The sequence below is a fragment of the Henckelia pumila genome, chromosome 2 (genome assembly GCF_033568475.1).
Source record: "Henckelia pumila isolate YLH828 chromosome 2, ASM3356847v2, whole genome shotgun sequence".
Classification (NCBI taxonomy): domain Eukaryota; kingdom Viridiplantae; phylum Streptophyta; class Magnoliopsida; order Lamiales; family Gesneriaceae; genus Henckelia; species Henckelia pumila.
Window position 1 is genome coordinate 132,762,982 of NC_133121.1, and position 16,327 is coordinate 132,779,308.

Sequence of the window (16,327 nt, forward strand, 5' to 3'; positions counted from 1 at the left end):
TGCGACTAGAATTTTTCTTTTTTTTTTTTTGATAAGAGATTGTGACTAGAATTCAGGATTTTATTTTTCATCTTATTCTTATAATATTCATATACACCCTAATATTTTTCTTGTAAACCTTTGTATTACCTCTTGAACTAATCATTATCTAACCTTATACAAGCATATGGTCTATTTGGACATAAAATGCGAAATAATCAACATGATTCATCTACCCATCCTGTTCAATTGTTGCGAGGGAATGTGCTCAAATATTTAGATGGCATGTACTGATTACAAATGCGCATTCCTAAACCATGGTTTGAGAATGGGTGCGGCGGAGAGTGCTCAGGCTGAGTGTATGGGAGCTGTCTTTAAATACAATTTATCAGTGGTAAAAGGGGTAAAGGACCAAGTGAAGTAAATCTAAAATGAAATCAATGCAATCGCCTCCCTGGATTTACTTCTTTAAATAGTTTCATTCACGATTACAACATATAATGAACATAATATGCATTCATATTTAAAGAATTAAATGCTGTAATCCCAAATGGCATCCATGCGATCTCTGAACATTTATTATTTATTATTGTAAATACATTTACAAATTTACTTATATCTACACACGTATGAACACATTTTCCAAATGGCGTGTATGCATGTTGTCACCAATTCAGTTCTTGTGTAACTTCATGTTAGAACAAACGAATTCAAAGTTGACTCGCAAAAAGTTCTTTCCACTCTACATTCACCAAAAATTGATGTAATCTGTAATCCCAAAAATATAACGTAATCTCTGACATTTATTACCTCTGACTAATATTCTTTTCCTCAACTGTTTTAGTTATGATACAGCTTTGCACACACGCGCACACACTCACCAACAATCCTAGCCTTTTTGAAAACTTCAAAAATACAACACAGCACTGACACATTCATATTCCCATTCACTTTTATAAGAACAGTGCCAACTTGGTTTGCAATTTCACTCCCTTCTGCATAAACCACACACTCAAAGCAGGAGCACCCTTGGTCACTTCACACACACACAGAATCAAGAGGGTTACTTGAGATAAAATGATCGGAGAAATGGAGAAGCGTCAAATCATGCAAAACTTGTTTGGTGACCAATCAGAAGATGAGAAAGTTGAGTCAGAACGTGAATCACATCAGTCAAGCCATGTCTGTATATGAATTTTGATTTCAATTTATTGTACTCAAAAGTTTCAAATAATTTTTCTTTTTACCAGTTTAAAATCCTCGAAGTGTGAGGGATTCTTTGAATTGAAATTAATTACATCAAATGCTTGTTTACTTCTTTTTTTCTTTTGAAGTGGCTCAATTTATCAGTGGATCTATATGTTAAAATTTCCATTGATACTCTGTGTTCAATGCATTATAAATGTTTATCAGAAAACCCAATCCCCTATTTTATCTTCATTTAAATTATTCTTTATGCAGTCTTTTTTTAAAAAAAAAAAAAAAATTTTTACAAGCATTTGATGTTCATCGCATCATTTACTTGAATATTTTTTTTGTAGACATCAATTTGGTGTTTATCCCTAAATTTGTTCTTGAAATTTTATCCATGCATTCCTTGAGTCGTGTTTGTTCCAAATATTGCTGGAAACTTATTTTTATGAAACTTAAATTCTTAATTTTTATTGAACTTCAGATTTCGGCCTACACCATCATTTACATGCATTTTCAAATTAAATGGAGTTTCTTTACCATTCATTCATAGCGCTTTTGTGTCTCGTTCTGCTGAAATATTTTTTTTCATTCTCTGTTTGGAATTCATTTGATGCATGGAGTAGTTAATTTTTTTTGTTTAGTTTTGTAAACTATTGTTTTGAGCACATTTTTGGGTAAATAAATGGCTTGAAATTTCTATTTGTTGGTGTAACAAAAGTTAGCGGATCAAAATTTGAATGTACTAAAAAGGAAATCCCGGCAGCATTTGTGGTAGCCTTTATTGTTTCATTTTGATCCATATCATGCAGGATCAAGTCAGCATGTCAAAACCATTTCCCATTTGGGAACCCTGACACATAATATACATGGAGTTTTTGGACTGTATCCATTAGTTTCATTAGTGTTCTTGGCATGCACGGACATTTTATAAATTCATGTTTAGCAGAAATTAGGTTTTCATGCCTTTTGTGTAAACAATATACACATTGACTTTATTCTCTTTCAAATGGTACTCCGTACATTTTTTTATTGTTTGCTGCTTCATATACAGTTTTGTCAACAACTTTCGTAATTTTTTGGGTTTTGATGCCTAGATGATTTTGACAAACAAACTTCTATGACCATGATTTTCCTTGTTTCTTGTTAGTTTTCTTTCATTGTTTTATTAACCCTTTTCCCTTCAGCATGAAAAGGACCGGGGGCCCAACCCTGAGAATGAACACCAGACCAAAAGCCAAGGAGAGGCTGAGCTACCAAGTGAAAGTGTGCCTAAGAATTCGGGTCATTGTCAGGGAAAAAGCTCAAGGTCTTTGATTAAATCTCTATCCCTACTTTTTTCAACTTTAAAAGTTGAACTCTTTCATTTTAGTAGGATCTATTACATTTCACTCTTTGTAGTTTTGAATGCATAAATCTTTATTAATCGCCGTCATTGTCTCTTCTCTATGACATATTTTCCACTTACGTACTTTCTTGAAATCTTTTTCAGTATTCAGGATCATGATATTTTCTTTACACTATACTTTTCATTGTATCTGGGCTCATATTCATCTAATATTTGTAAAGGCGATGAATTGAAAAGCAATATCTTGGATGCTATCCATATTGTGAAAAATTCACGAACCCTCTTTATCTTTTTACCTTTACCCTGTATTTTTCTTCTAAATCTCATGCTATAAATTTGCTAGCTTGTTTTATCCTGTATGCCCGTAAATTTTCATCTTAGATGCTTATTATACTGGTGTCTTCTTTTTTTCCCTATGTAGATCTCCATGTAATGAGAAAGACGTGGATCCAGCAGTGTTGTCAGCTTCAGTCGTGCGTGATGTTTTCGGGGACACCGACAGTGATGAAAAAGAAGAGGATGGAGGTCACAATGAGATTGACAAAGTGGGGAATGTCAGATAAGATGCTGAAATAGTTTCAGTTTCTGTTTTTTCTTGCTTCCATGCTGTGAATACATTGAAAATTAAATATTCAAAATTTTTTCCCCTAATCTAGAGATTATCTGTGCACAAAAAACGTCCTCCCAATATTGCACCTGATGAAAATGCGACATATGAGTGTCAAGCAGAACATGCTGAGTCTAATAAGCTCAAGGGCAAGTATGTTGATGCGGCGGACAAGCTCCCACTGGTGTTTGAGATTCCTTCTAGCCCTCCCTCTTCTTGCTCAAATAAGGTTTATACTACGTTTTATTCTCATTGAATTCAATAACATATGTTTTTTTACCCAAATTCTTACCTAATTTGTTTTCTTATGATTAAGTATTAACCTTTATAGATATGGGTTAATGCCTGTTTAATAATGAGTTTCCATAATTTAATCAGACCCGATCTCTTCAGTAAAATGCCTGTAGAAAAGAATTCTAGAATTTTTAAAATGCCTGTGTGAAAGAATGCAAGAATTTGTTTAATTTCCCTACTTATCAAAGTTGGCCACTTGCTTCTTTACTTCAATGCTATCGGTTCCAAGAGAAAAATTACATGTTTGAAATTATGAAGATCAGTGCCTGTTCATATGTGGTAAAACACATTATCTTGCAATATTGTTACACTCTCTCATCTGTCAGTCCATCTGAATTTGGTCATATTGAAGAAGAAAAGAGCCTGAGGATCAGTTTCACCATACCGAAATTTCATTTTGCAGAGTACTTTATATCATACTTTTTTTTTTTTTCCAAAACATGAATTGTATTCGCTGTTTGGCAAAAACCCACACTCAAAACATTTCACGCTGCCAAGAATTTTTACTGATCAATTTTTCTTCTTTCTTCTTTTCTTTTTCCTTTTATTTTTGTTTTTCTACATTATGTTATGTTCTCTTTGTGCAGATGGCAACATTCAACATCTCCAATATAATTGGCGTTGACCCCAAACCATTTGATCCCAATACATTTGTTGAAGAGAACTATTATGTGACTGATACATCTGGATCTAAACGGCATCTACCCTCGGCCAACATAATCCGATGGAGACAAGTTTCTGGTCCTGATGGAAAAATATCTGTAAGTTATCATGTGGTATCTTGTCACGAAATTAAATGCTAAATAATGCATTTGTAATATATCAGTTGGAGCTAGCGAGGAATAAGTTTTGAAGTAAGACACGTAGCTCAAGTTAGGAAATCAATAGTATGGATGAGTTCTTTTAACTTGTATTACGGTTCAAAGGACCAGGTCAACAAACATTTAATCAAACTTAATACAATATATGGGGAACATGGGGATTGGGAGGGGCAGGTAAGGAACATATTATGCATTCTGTTTGTCTACGTCCTTCAACTATGTTTCAAGGGATGTGTGTATTCAGTACCTTGATGCATTTGGCTTTTTTTTTTCTGAATTTGTGGAACTTGAAAATTTGTTGTTTCTACTTATTGATTAGTCCACTTGATGACATTTGTAGAAATTAGACTTATCTATTGGTCAATGTGTATTTTTTTGTGCAGCTTGAAAGCAATGCTCGCTTTGTTACATGGTCGGATGGGAGTTTACAGTTGCTTATTGGAAACGAAAGGTTTAACGTGTCTGAGCAGGCTGTAGAGGACATTCAGTCGCATCTTTTTGTCAAGCTCAAGCATGAAAAGGTGCCTCTTGGGTTCATCTCTGCTCATACATGAATTAGACGACATACATGGGTGTTTAACTTACTAATATCTAGTAATTGCTGTATCGTGATGTTCCTCGTTTCAAAAATTGTCTTCCAGTACTTCTATCTCTGAATCGCTTCATTATCACAATCATTTGTTTTTATTTTTATGAATTGACCCTTGATTTTCTGCCCATATTATACAGGGAAGTTACCAAGCTCAGGGCAGAATCACAAGAAAGATGAGGTTTATGCCTTCATCCTTATCATCCAATTCCCATCAAGTCTTGACTGCTATGGTTAATTCCCGAAATCAAAAGGGCAGCAAAGTCAAGCAGTACGTTACTGACGTGGACCCCGAGTTTTTAGCGGAAGAACAAATGAGGGTAAATGCTAGGTAGAATTTTGTTCTGCTATTATTAGCGTGGATTTTACATTTTTTTCATGACTTTTCAGGTTGAAAAGCAAATTATGAAAGCTGAGAAACAACTTAAAGGAAAGAAGAAAAAAGCAGCGAAGAAGTACAAAGCTAAGGGTCACAAAGGGAAAGGACTTGCGAGTGAATATCTGGAGGATCCAATTAACAAGGTATCCATTCTTGCATGTTTTTCTTCTCATTGGAAACTTTTGTTATGTTTCCATGTTTGTGGGGTAAGTAAAGGAAACCAGCTTTGATAATCAGTCATGTCCTCTACGTTTTTTCCTGAATAGTTACCATGATTTATAACATGCTGTAAATAACCACATTCTTGCAAAAGGTACCCAAGAAATTAGTATCTGAACCACATGAATAATGGAGTCTATATGAAAACTCACGTTCAAAATTTAGTCAACTATCTGCTTGATATCCTAATTCCGGCATATCATATTAGTAAACTGTCAATTAATGACAAATATCTCAACCCTTGATGCCTTTACAATGGAATTATATATATATATTTCCATATTTAGAGACTATTTGGTTGAGCTTGTAAACTTCTCAAAGCATCTTCTATGATTAGGGAGTCAGTTTTTTATTTTGACATTCGCGGATCTCTTGTCCGCTTTTTGTAATCATATCTTTATCGTATATAATATATGTTATCGTTTCTCATAAAAAAAAAAGTCGAGAAGGAAACGCAACTCGTCAATGAAATATTTTCTTTAGTTCTTATGATTTCGTTTTTTTATTCTTTCTTGTAGTTGTGTCGGTTAGGAGGTTTTAGTTTAGTCACTGTCCTGTTCTGTGTATGATTTCTCCTATTTTCAATAATATCACTCTTCACGCTGTTATTTAAAAAAATCTTATACACTCTAAAAGAGTCTAAGATCCTTGACCTACGTTTGGTACCATGGGAAAAATAAAATTTTGTAGAATTTGGAATTAGAAATGCCATTTTAAGTATTTGAAAAGATGAAGCTTCAAAATGAAATTGGTAATTGATGGAATTTAATGCGATCTGGTTTAACTAAATGAAATCCCTACAAAATTGAAGGAATTTCATAGGATTTGAGCTATGGAGAAAGGTAAAAATTATTTTCAATTTTAACCATGTATATCTTCTTCATAAATTTTTAGTCCATTTTTCAAACCTAATGAAATATCATATTCCTAAAAATATGTACTCTAAATTTACACGCTTTTTTTTATTTCGTTTGACATAGTTATGTCAAAATCAAATAAAAAACTTCTATTCTTCAAAAATTCTACAAGTAATTTCTTCCTCTTAAAAACCTCCATTATTTTTATTACTAAAAGTCTAATATATCAATTTTCGTCTAATTTCCTCATGGTGAACTTCATATATATTTTTTAAATTCTTGAGAAAATTTTTCCATAACAATATTTTTTTCTTGTTAATTTTTTAAAATAAAATTTTCTTCGATATGACTATATCATTATAAATGATTACGTAAATGTTATTAATAAACAAGATATTTTTTAAAATAAGTGAGAAAATTTTTTTACGTCAGGGAATATTATTTTTAACTGTCATGCAATTTTGAAGTGTATTTTATTTTACTTACCATATGACAAAATGAATTCCTAAATCAGTGGAGTTCCAATTCAGGTTCCAAATCCGAATCCAAATCCCATTTTTATTCAAGTATAGATAAAATTAGCTGAACGTCTTCAAATGGTGTTTATTCATGGCATTCCTTGGCCATTACCTCTTCGAATGATGTTTATTCATGGCAATCCTTGCCCCTTGCCGTACAAAGCTGCAACGGGGGAAATTTATATTTTACACACAAATTTAAAATAGAGTTCAGGGAAATATTGTTCTCTTTATATTTATTGGTTCATTGCGTTATTTTGTTCAGAATCATTATGAACCTGAACTCTCTGATGCTCTGCTCCATTTTGAGTTGGACCAAGAGAAGGAAGCTGCAGCAGAGAAACGTCTATTGATCTCAAAAAAGGCATTTCATTTACTTCGTAACACCCAACTCTTCAGTGTTTCTTAATAAAACTGAGATCACTTTCATGAATACTATCTAACAGGACTTTGTGTAGGGACCAACTGATCCTTCAAGGGAAAAGCCAGTGTTAAAAGATGGGCTTAAAGGAGGAACGGCTGAAGGTTCCATACTGCACGGGAAAGTCAAAGAAGTGCAGGAGGAACATGAAGAAATCTTTGAAGATTCAGAAGATGATGCTACGGTAAGGACTGAATCTCTTTAAAAGTGTTCTATCATCTATGGGCACACAAATATTCCTGCAAGTTCTACGGTGTACTACCTGTCGGTTTTAAGAACTCAAGAATCGAGACATTATTGTTGTCATCACATTTATTTTGCGGATATTACATGTTGATTGCTAGCTTCCTTGTATGTGGAGTGTCCTTACCTTTATTAAGTTTGCTTTGCTGCTAGTTGAATTAACAGTTACTAACTTTTGTTTGCATATAATAGTCAAGTAAGGGGTATGGTAGTTCCCCAACACATGAAATTCACATTTTAAAATTTTGAACGCTGTTAAACAGCTAATGCAGAAAGAATAAAATACATTTGAAAAGCGTGTAAAATGAAATTTAAATAATAATTAGAAATATTTGGATATATGAGATATTATTACGTTGTCCCATATGCTTTGCTACTGCTATGGTGGAACTTTTCCAGAGTTTTGGTAACTTTATATTTTTTTTTATATAGGAAACAATATTATATTAATGCAAGATTTTAATTACAAAAGCGGACCAGAGGCCCACGCAAGATAAAAAAAGAACCTTAATAATATTAAAATAGTATTAGATGTCAATCCCTATACGAATCTGAGACTGAAACCATTTTAAACTCCACAGCCTTCGAAATCCAGCATGAACCTGAATTAATCTTGTCCCAGCATTCTTCAAGTGAATCTTCTGCATTGTCAAAAATCTTCCTATTCCTCTCCCACCAAACTGATCAACATGAATACCCAGAAAACTCTACCTCTTTTCTAGATCGCGACCAAGATCTATTGCGAATAAATCTCGAGTTGATCTCGGAGATACCCAAACCAGGCCCAACTCCACCAATGCATTGAACCAAAGAATGCTTGTTAAAGGTCAATGAATGAGCAAGTGGTCCGAGGTTTCCACATGTTGCCTACACAGCACACCAACTGGGGTTCCTCTTCTGCATCATCTTGCGCGTTGGTAATTTGGAGCACTACATACCACAAGAACACTTGAACCTTGGATGGAATAGGCGCTTTCCAAGGAAGGAAATCTCTTAGCTGGAAAAAAAGACTCGAAGAAGGATTTAACGGATAACAACCCTGAATGATCCCAAGCCCACTTCCTAATGTCTTCAGCTCCTTCGATCAAACTAACCCCATCCAAAGACCCTAACAACTATTCACTTTCTCATCTCTCAAATCCTGACAAAGTGCCAATTCCAAGAAATAGTGGACAGGTTGGATGAAGAATCAGAAGCTCAAAAGGTGGGAAATAGGCTGATTATGAGACGTATAAATATGGAATAATGACAGAAAAAGAACCTGAAAAGTGAAATACCCCCACCATCTATCCTTTCAAAACCTATATTTTTCCTTCTTGCCACAACCTTCTCTGACTGAAGAAAAGTCGGATAGATCCTAGAAATAAATTTCCAGGGACTCCTAAACGTAAGACTCCTCGCAGGAAATTATGCCATCAAATAATGCTCCACGATCGGATAAGGGCCAGAGTGCCAGAAATTAGGTTTCTATCCACCAATTGTCTTGCTTTGTATTTAGAACTTTACGGCTCTGTTACCTTGTTAAAAAGAGCAATGAGAGCAATATCATATCATTGAATTTCATGAAGAAAAGTTGTACTGGATTTACAGGCTATCATCCTCCTGTACTTTAGGAAGACATCAATGTTGAAGAAATCGATGAATCAAATCTGATCATCAATAGTATTTAGATTACAACGAAGGAAAGAATATTGGGAATGCCAAACTAGTTGGTTCCATGTCTTGGAATGGATTATCGTCTCAGCTTTTAGTTATTTAATCATTTCATCGACTATCAAGGTGGCCCATATTAGATGATTTTCCTAAATCAACAATCAACGAAAATGTGAGAATCTTTATCATTAAATTATACCCTGACTTTATATTTCAAGGACAAGGTTATCAAAAATAAAAAAAAGGGAAAAGAAATGAAAGCAATCCTAATCCTAAGAATTAAAGTGTCTAATACCCTAAAATTGGTTTGTTATTAATATCGTCGTTGATTTGTTTTAAAAAATATTGGCCTTCGACAGATAGTTTAGGTGCCTAGAAGGTGTATATATATATCAATAAATGGCTTCAAGGAAGCGGCATTGCCCTTGTCCAGCACTGAAAATGAAAACTCAGAACAAGAGATAATTAATGCAACATGAGAAATTAGATCTCTGAAATATTTATGAAGGTATAATTACATCTCCGGGTTGGGACGCGTGTTATGGGGTGGGGATATGATTTATACTAGGGATTCTTCTAATCTAATCATCCATCCCCCAAAAATCATAGTTATTGCTGAAATAAAATAAGATCATGAAGCAAGCAAGACCCCGAGAATGACTTGGAATGTTGTGACTGATCGGATTCATGGAACTTGAAGTTGCCCATCCTTAAACTAGATGAAATATTTCCACAAACCTTAGCGTTGGAGGTAGGTAGATAAAAATGAAAGGTACGCGTGATCTATCAATAATATTCTTGTCCATTAACGACTAGTTAAAAGATAATGCACATAATTGGAAAAATAAAAAAGCTAGGAAGACAAGAAAAAATAAACAACCAACCTCATTTTCTATTTAAATGCAAATGAAGCAAGTGGAAAATTGAAGTGAATGATAAAAGCATGAGGCAAAAGGCAAAGAAACATGAAAATGTAAACCAAAAAGAAAAAGGAACTCTATATATAATTTATTTTAAACCAATATCACATTAGTGGGAACCAAAAAAATGAAAATAGTTGACAATGTTTTGACTTTGATAATTTCCCAAAGCTTGTGAAGGAAATTTTGAAGCTCAGAGAATCATAGAGAAAGGTGTTCGCGGAAAAGTTCCCTTCTGAAAAATATCTTAACAAAGATGACAACTCTGCATATTGCACTCAAGTTTAGGACACCGAAATTCAGCACGAGCAAACTTAGGTAAATGGAAAGAACATCCTTTGTCACAAACATATTAGAGGAATAGTGTAGAACCATTGTGAGCAAAGGAAGACAAATTCTGTGAAAGAGATTGAAATATATGCTCGTCAAATTCAATCATAATGTTTTGAAAACATTTAAGATGGTTCATTTGGATGAACGGAGCCTTAAAAACCGCAAGAAATTGAAAATGATTGGATAGATGCAAAGCGCAATAAATTTAGCAATTACTAAAATAGGAAAAATAGTGCTAGTGTCCCACATATACTTTATTTTAAAGCCTTTTATGGCAATTATTGATGGGAATCTAGGCGAATTAATATGTTATTAGTTGGTGAATATCTTTATTTATGTATGACAATACAATGAAACATACTTGTGGGATGCCGATGACAAAAGTCTTCATTGAAAAACATTGGTCGGGACCATGAAATGTGTTTTTGGTTTGATGGCCTAGTCTAATGGATTTTAGAAAGGAGATTATCTTAATACTTGTCTTTATGAGTGACTTATATGTTCTAGTTAACAATAAGATAGTGACATAAGCAAGGTATTTGCTACGTTTTATCTCAATAAGTGCTCTTAGTGGAGATGAATTCATATTTAAGTGGTCTTTTTTTTTAGAATATGCAAGTGTCCTTCATTTTAATGGATGATAGTTTGTCATGCGTCGGACACAATGTTTTTTAAAAGCGCGCTATGAGGCGCGCTATAGCGTGATTTCCATATAGCGCTCAGCCTTTAGTGGAAAGCTCAAATAGTGCACGCTATTTGCCAACCTGGAGCGCCTTAGCGCAAATTGCGTGCACTATTGGGCTATGGCGCAAAAAGCCCACGCTATTTGGGCAAAAATAATAGAAGCCCATTCGATAATAATTAATAAAAGCCCAAACCACAAACCCTAGAGCCGATTTCAGTTGTAAATTTCTGCTTTCTTGGGAGATTTTGGGTCGATCATTGGGTTCAATTGCTGGGCAGATTGATGAATTTTGGGTACATTTTGTTGGATTTGTGGGCTGAATTTCTGGGTCGAATTGCTGGGAAGATTGTTAAATTAAAATTAGTTGTAAATGTCTATAAAACTGATTTGTGGATGGGTTTATTTTGGCATGTAAAGATTAATTATTATGATTTCATGACTAATTATATATTTTTTACTTATATAAGTATATTTATATTTTTTTAATTTAATAATAGACGCGCACGAATAGCTTGCGCTATGCGCTGCGCTATTTACGCTACGCTATGACAAGACAAATGCTATAGGTCAACGCTACGATTTTAAAAGCACTGGTCGGACAAGCTATTCCATGATTTTCTCACCATCTCCAGAATGATTGATCATCCTTGTGGGTGGTGATTGAGCAATATATTTCACAATTATTGATTAACATTCTCATTTAAGGCATTAGCTGATGGAGTGGAGCGACTAGTTGTGTCACCCTAAATAGCCTAGTCGAATCAAGTTAAGTAATATGTAGTTGCGTGAGTAGGGATCCCACGAGAAGTGTGGACTTTATGTGCGAAAAAATTTAAAACAATAAAAAATAAAATAATCGGGTTTCATAAAATTAAACCCTGAAAAGAAAAAAAAATGAATTCCAACAATAAATTAATTAGCAACCAACCAATATTAAAATTACTTGACAATCAACGAGTACTGACCTTGATTTCGGGCGATTCTACCATTGGAATTTTATAACTCGATCACTGATGCAACAATTCCAATTTATATTTGAATACTCATCATTGAAATTTCAAATCCTATTTTTGCGTTACTATTTGTTAAATAGAACCATTGGAATTTTATAACTCGATCACTGATGCAATAATTCCAATTTATATTTGAATACTCATCATTGGAAATTCAAATCCTATTTTTGCGTTACTATTTGTTAAATAGAAGCACACACTCTAATTAATCCTTATCAATTAAATAATCTCATGCAAAATTAAAGATATAAGTTATTGTTAGCATTAAAAACTAGCAAGATGAAGAAGCTAAACAATATAGACATAAGCGGTTGCATTTAATCTAGTCAAATGTTTTGCCTGAGAATTAATAAATTCAAAATTAAAAAATCATTTCTTAATTGTCTCAGAAATTAGAAGGAAATATAATAAATTATGAAAAACAAAATAAAAATTGATGCTAAAAAATAAACCAACCAAAACTATGCACACAGATTAAAGCTCACAAGTTATATAATTATTCTAAGGTTTTGTCTTTCTAAACCAAGAAAATAAAATTTGGCCAAGTAAGACCATTAGATTTTCAAAGATTTTGTTTTTCCGATGAATGTCAAAGCAAAGAACAAGAAAATAAAACAATAACTAGCTACCTAAAGGGATAGATATTTTCGTGCAAGACTATAGATACTGGTTTTGGATTCTTCGGGTACATTTTCAGTTAAATTTTTTTTTTTTTGAGTTTTTCCTTCCCAGCGTCCTCTTTTCCTTCTTTTCCGCTTTATCATGTAATTTGGAAGATGCCAATTCCTTCTAAGGTTAAAGTCTTCTCGTGGACTGGTGCATTTGGTAAACTTCCGACTTCGGAGGTGATGCAGAGAAGGAACCCCTCGTGTTATCTTGGTCCTAGTTGGTGTGTTTAATGGACGCAGGATTTGGAGACTCGGGATAATGTGCTTTTACATTGTCCTTTTGGCCAGTCACTTTGGAGTAAACCTTGGTAGATTTGAATTTGGTATGGGTTGTGCCAAAATCTATTTGGGATTTGTTTGATCTGGATCTAGGACGTGTTTTGGTTAGGAGATAGGGGATTTTCTGGAATACGGTACCTCGTTGCATTTGTTGGTCTGTTTGGCTGAGAGAAACAAGAGGATTTTTGAAGATCTAGAAGACTCGGCGTAGATTGCTGGGACAAGATTAAGCTTAGGGTGCTTTGGTGGCTTCAGTCTTCTTCGGACTTTAAATCTTTTGCTGTGTCAGGCGCGTATAGGGATTGGAGCATTATTTTGAGTTAGCTATTTGAGTAGTTAGCTTTGGTAATGTGTTGACATCTGGTCCATTGTAATTATCTTTCTCTTTTATTATTAATACTATTCGAGTTTCCATTTAAAAAAAATTCTTGTAAGGAGTTTTTCCAAAAAATGGAAGTTTTTTTTTTAAGAAACGAGATTATGTTGTATAAATATAAAAAAGATCAATTAATAATTACAAAAATCATCCGAATAAGTTATCCGCAGATTGAGCCCTCAGAACCCACTAAATATCAACAAAGTATCACGCTCCAATCTCTAACTAAATATAGAATCGATAATATAGCAAACTTTCTTAATCCACATAGCCCGCAATTTGATCTTTTCCCAACACACATCTCCCGATTCCGCTTTATCTTCAAAAATTGAAAGTCAACAAAAGATTCAAGGAGCCTGTTAATGGATCCTCCTTGTGAGAGGTGTGAGGTGTACAGATTGTTAGCAATTTCTCATTCTGTCCTGCAAAACTAGTGAATTTTGTTCTTGTCTGAGTAGATTTCAGTCATCTTTTGGTTTGTTCTTTTTAAATTTTGGTGAAGCCCACCGGCCAGGGTTGTAAAGGTCGAATCTTTGATTTTTATAGCACGTTTCTGGATGTAAGAGAGCTCAAATTTGCTTCTTGGTTTCTCTAATATTGATTGGTTGATGATTTGATATGCAATGACTATGTAAAGTAATAACATTTAAAAGTTTTCTGCTGCACCTATTTGCAATTCTAATTCATGTTTTTTCTTGTTAAAATAGATGCATCATCAGGAGTCAAAGGCAAAAGGTATGAAGTTGAGAAGTAGCCTGAAAAAGATGTACATTGAATCAGACGAGGAAACCCCTACAAGGAGAATTGCTACCCGACGCCAGATGGCAATGGTGTATGATAGCAGCGAGGAAGATGTGGTCAGTGTTATATTTATATTAACTGGTCTATACTCTATACCTTTCAGTTTAAATGCATGTGAGATGAGATTGACATGTTTGGATGGTTTTATCATATATTTGAACGAGCAATAAGCAATGCCTGCATGAGCTGCAGCTATTGGTAGTTGATGGAAACTGGTTAGGTGTTCTAAATGATATTTTCTAATAAAAAAAGGGGTCCAGTAGCGTCATGAAAGGGACGTCTGTCCACATGTAAAGACGCCATATTTCCTTGTCCAAGGAAACATTGTTTTGACTTGGGTTGTGTCTGCTTGCATTAGTGTTTTGGTTCCTCATTTGTTATTTTGACTTGTGAAACACACAGAAAACTTAATGTTGATGCATTCTTTTTGTCGGGAAGGAAATTCAGGTGTTATTCTTTGGGTATTCTTTAATAATCTCCATTGTTGGTGTATAGACAGTTGAGAGTCACCCCTAAATTGAAAAAAACATGCACCTAAACACGTACTCTGTTATATAGGATCTGATTTGTCAAGATATGATAAGTATCAAATTCCAAAGAATTTTCCCTGCATTTGTCCTCTGCCTTTACTAGATGTCTTTAACAATCATCCTGTTTAAAGTGCACGCATACTGTGTATGTGAAATTGTGGAGCCCTAAACCTGCAAGGCTTCCTCTGGGTAGAAAGTAACTATTCTGATCCATGCATGTCACCAAAGGGGTTGCAACTTGCAAGATTAGAAAGCTTCAGATGGCCATCCCAGTTCGTCATATAAACCATCTAAATGTACAGTTTAAAAATTTAAGGAATCAGGGGATTGCACCTAACAAGAGTATTTGTTTTATTTATGTGACATAGGTAATCTTAATTCTTATGGAAATAGTTACTTCTATTCATGTCTGTATGCCATCATCAATAACTGCCGTCGGTTTGATAATTTGGCCTTGTCAGTTGTCACATTCATGAGGTAAACTATTCCACTTTGTGGATCCTTGGTCATCTCTCTGTTTTCTTCACTTCTGGAAATTTCCTCTTGCGTTGTACTGCTCATTTAACAGGTGCATTTTTCAATAGTCCAACTACTACATAGCAACTTGTTGATAATAGTGCAAAGAGGAATGTTGCCTGAATACCTGGTTGTCCATTGCTAGTTGAATCTGTCATATTTTTCCTTGCAATTACTTGACTCTGGACTATTAACAGGATTGAAGGATTCAAGATTGAACCAAAATGTGCTCAACATCTCCTTTCGGTCTGAAGAGCAGGCATGAAGTTGGTCCCATGAGGGATTTCTATTTTATGTCATTTTATTATATATTCGAGACATTATTGTGTCAACAATCGTCTTTGCATTTGTGAATGTTTGGTGGCGGTGTATTTTGCTTTCGGTGTTCTAGGATGAGAGTCATGAATCGTTTTGTTTGTACTGGTGTGGGTATCGATGTCATATGCTGGGATTCTCTTTAAGAGCCCGGTAAAGAATTGTTGTGAACTTTTGTTCTGGAAAATTTCATTTCTTATAATATCTCGTGATATATCTGTTCATCAGCAAACTAGTCGTGACGTTTTCCAATTACTTTTTCCGTCATGCATGTGACTTTCAAAATGATGAGTTATATATTTTTGGGCATAGGGTGCAAGAGCAGATGGAATCGGTCATTCGTTTTTGGACTATTTGCAAACTTCTTCTTCTTGTTGTTGTTGTTAATAGGTTGAGGAATTCCTATCTAAAGTCCACACAAGTGGAAGAGTCCGTGTGATTTGAACTCGGTAATTCATACGTCTTAGGACCTCATTCTTGTGACTAAACCAAAGTGATTTTTAGCATTTCTAAATTTTATTGGTCTTGAGACATCACCCTTGTCGCTAAACCAAGATATCTTTATCATTTTCAAATTCCATTTGCAATTTGAAAGATGAACTATTTTATCTCGAATTTATTTCATATCGTGTTGAAGATCAAATGTTTTGGCTTGATTGGTTTGAGTTAAACAAGGACTCTATCAAGCACATATATAAGGTTAGGTCATCTTCAACCACAAACATCATTTTGGTGCAAGTTTTGCACTAAAATAGTGTAACTTCTGTACCAA

At 34.3% G+C, this 16,327-nt stretch overlaps 1 protein-coding gene across 3 annotated transcripts; it reads left to right on the plus strand.

Annotated features, from left to right (window-relative positions):
* The first annotated feature begins 403 nt into the window (after positions 1-403).
* LOC140881108 (protein LEO1 homolog) lies at positions 404-15,759 on the plus strand. 3 transcript variants are annotated; one of them, XM_073286150.1, is made up of 12 exons: positions 409-1,161; positions 2,358-2,479; positions 2,940-3,072; positions 3,175-3,354; positions 4,007-4,180; positions 4,624-4,761; positions 4,970-5,149; positions 5,220-5,351; positions 7,068-7,166; positions 7,261-7,407; positions 14,101-14,250; positions 15,438-15,759. In XM_073286150.1, exons 1-12 carry the CDS (start codon positions 1,057-1,059, stop codon positions 15,441-15,443), a joined length of 1,566 nt encoding a protein of 521 aa, XP_073142251.1. In that variant the 5' UTR covers positions 409-1,056; the 3' UTR covers positions 15,444-15,759. The 3 variants fall into 3 exon arrangements, with proteins under 3 accessions (XP_073142253.1, XP_073142251.1, XP_073142252.1); XM_073286151.1 differs by having other exon boundaries at positions 2,940-3,063; XM_073286152.1 differs by lacking the exons at positions 14,101-14,250; positions 15,438-15,759 and having other exon boundaries at positions 404-1,161; positions 7,068-7,182; positions 7,261-7,400.
* Positions 15,760-16,327: the final 568 nt, after the last annotated feature.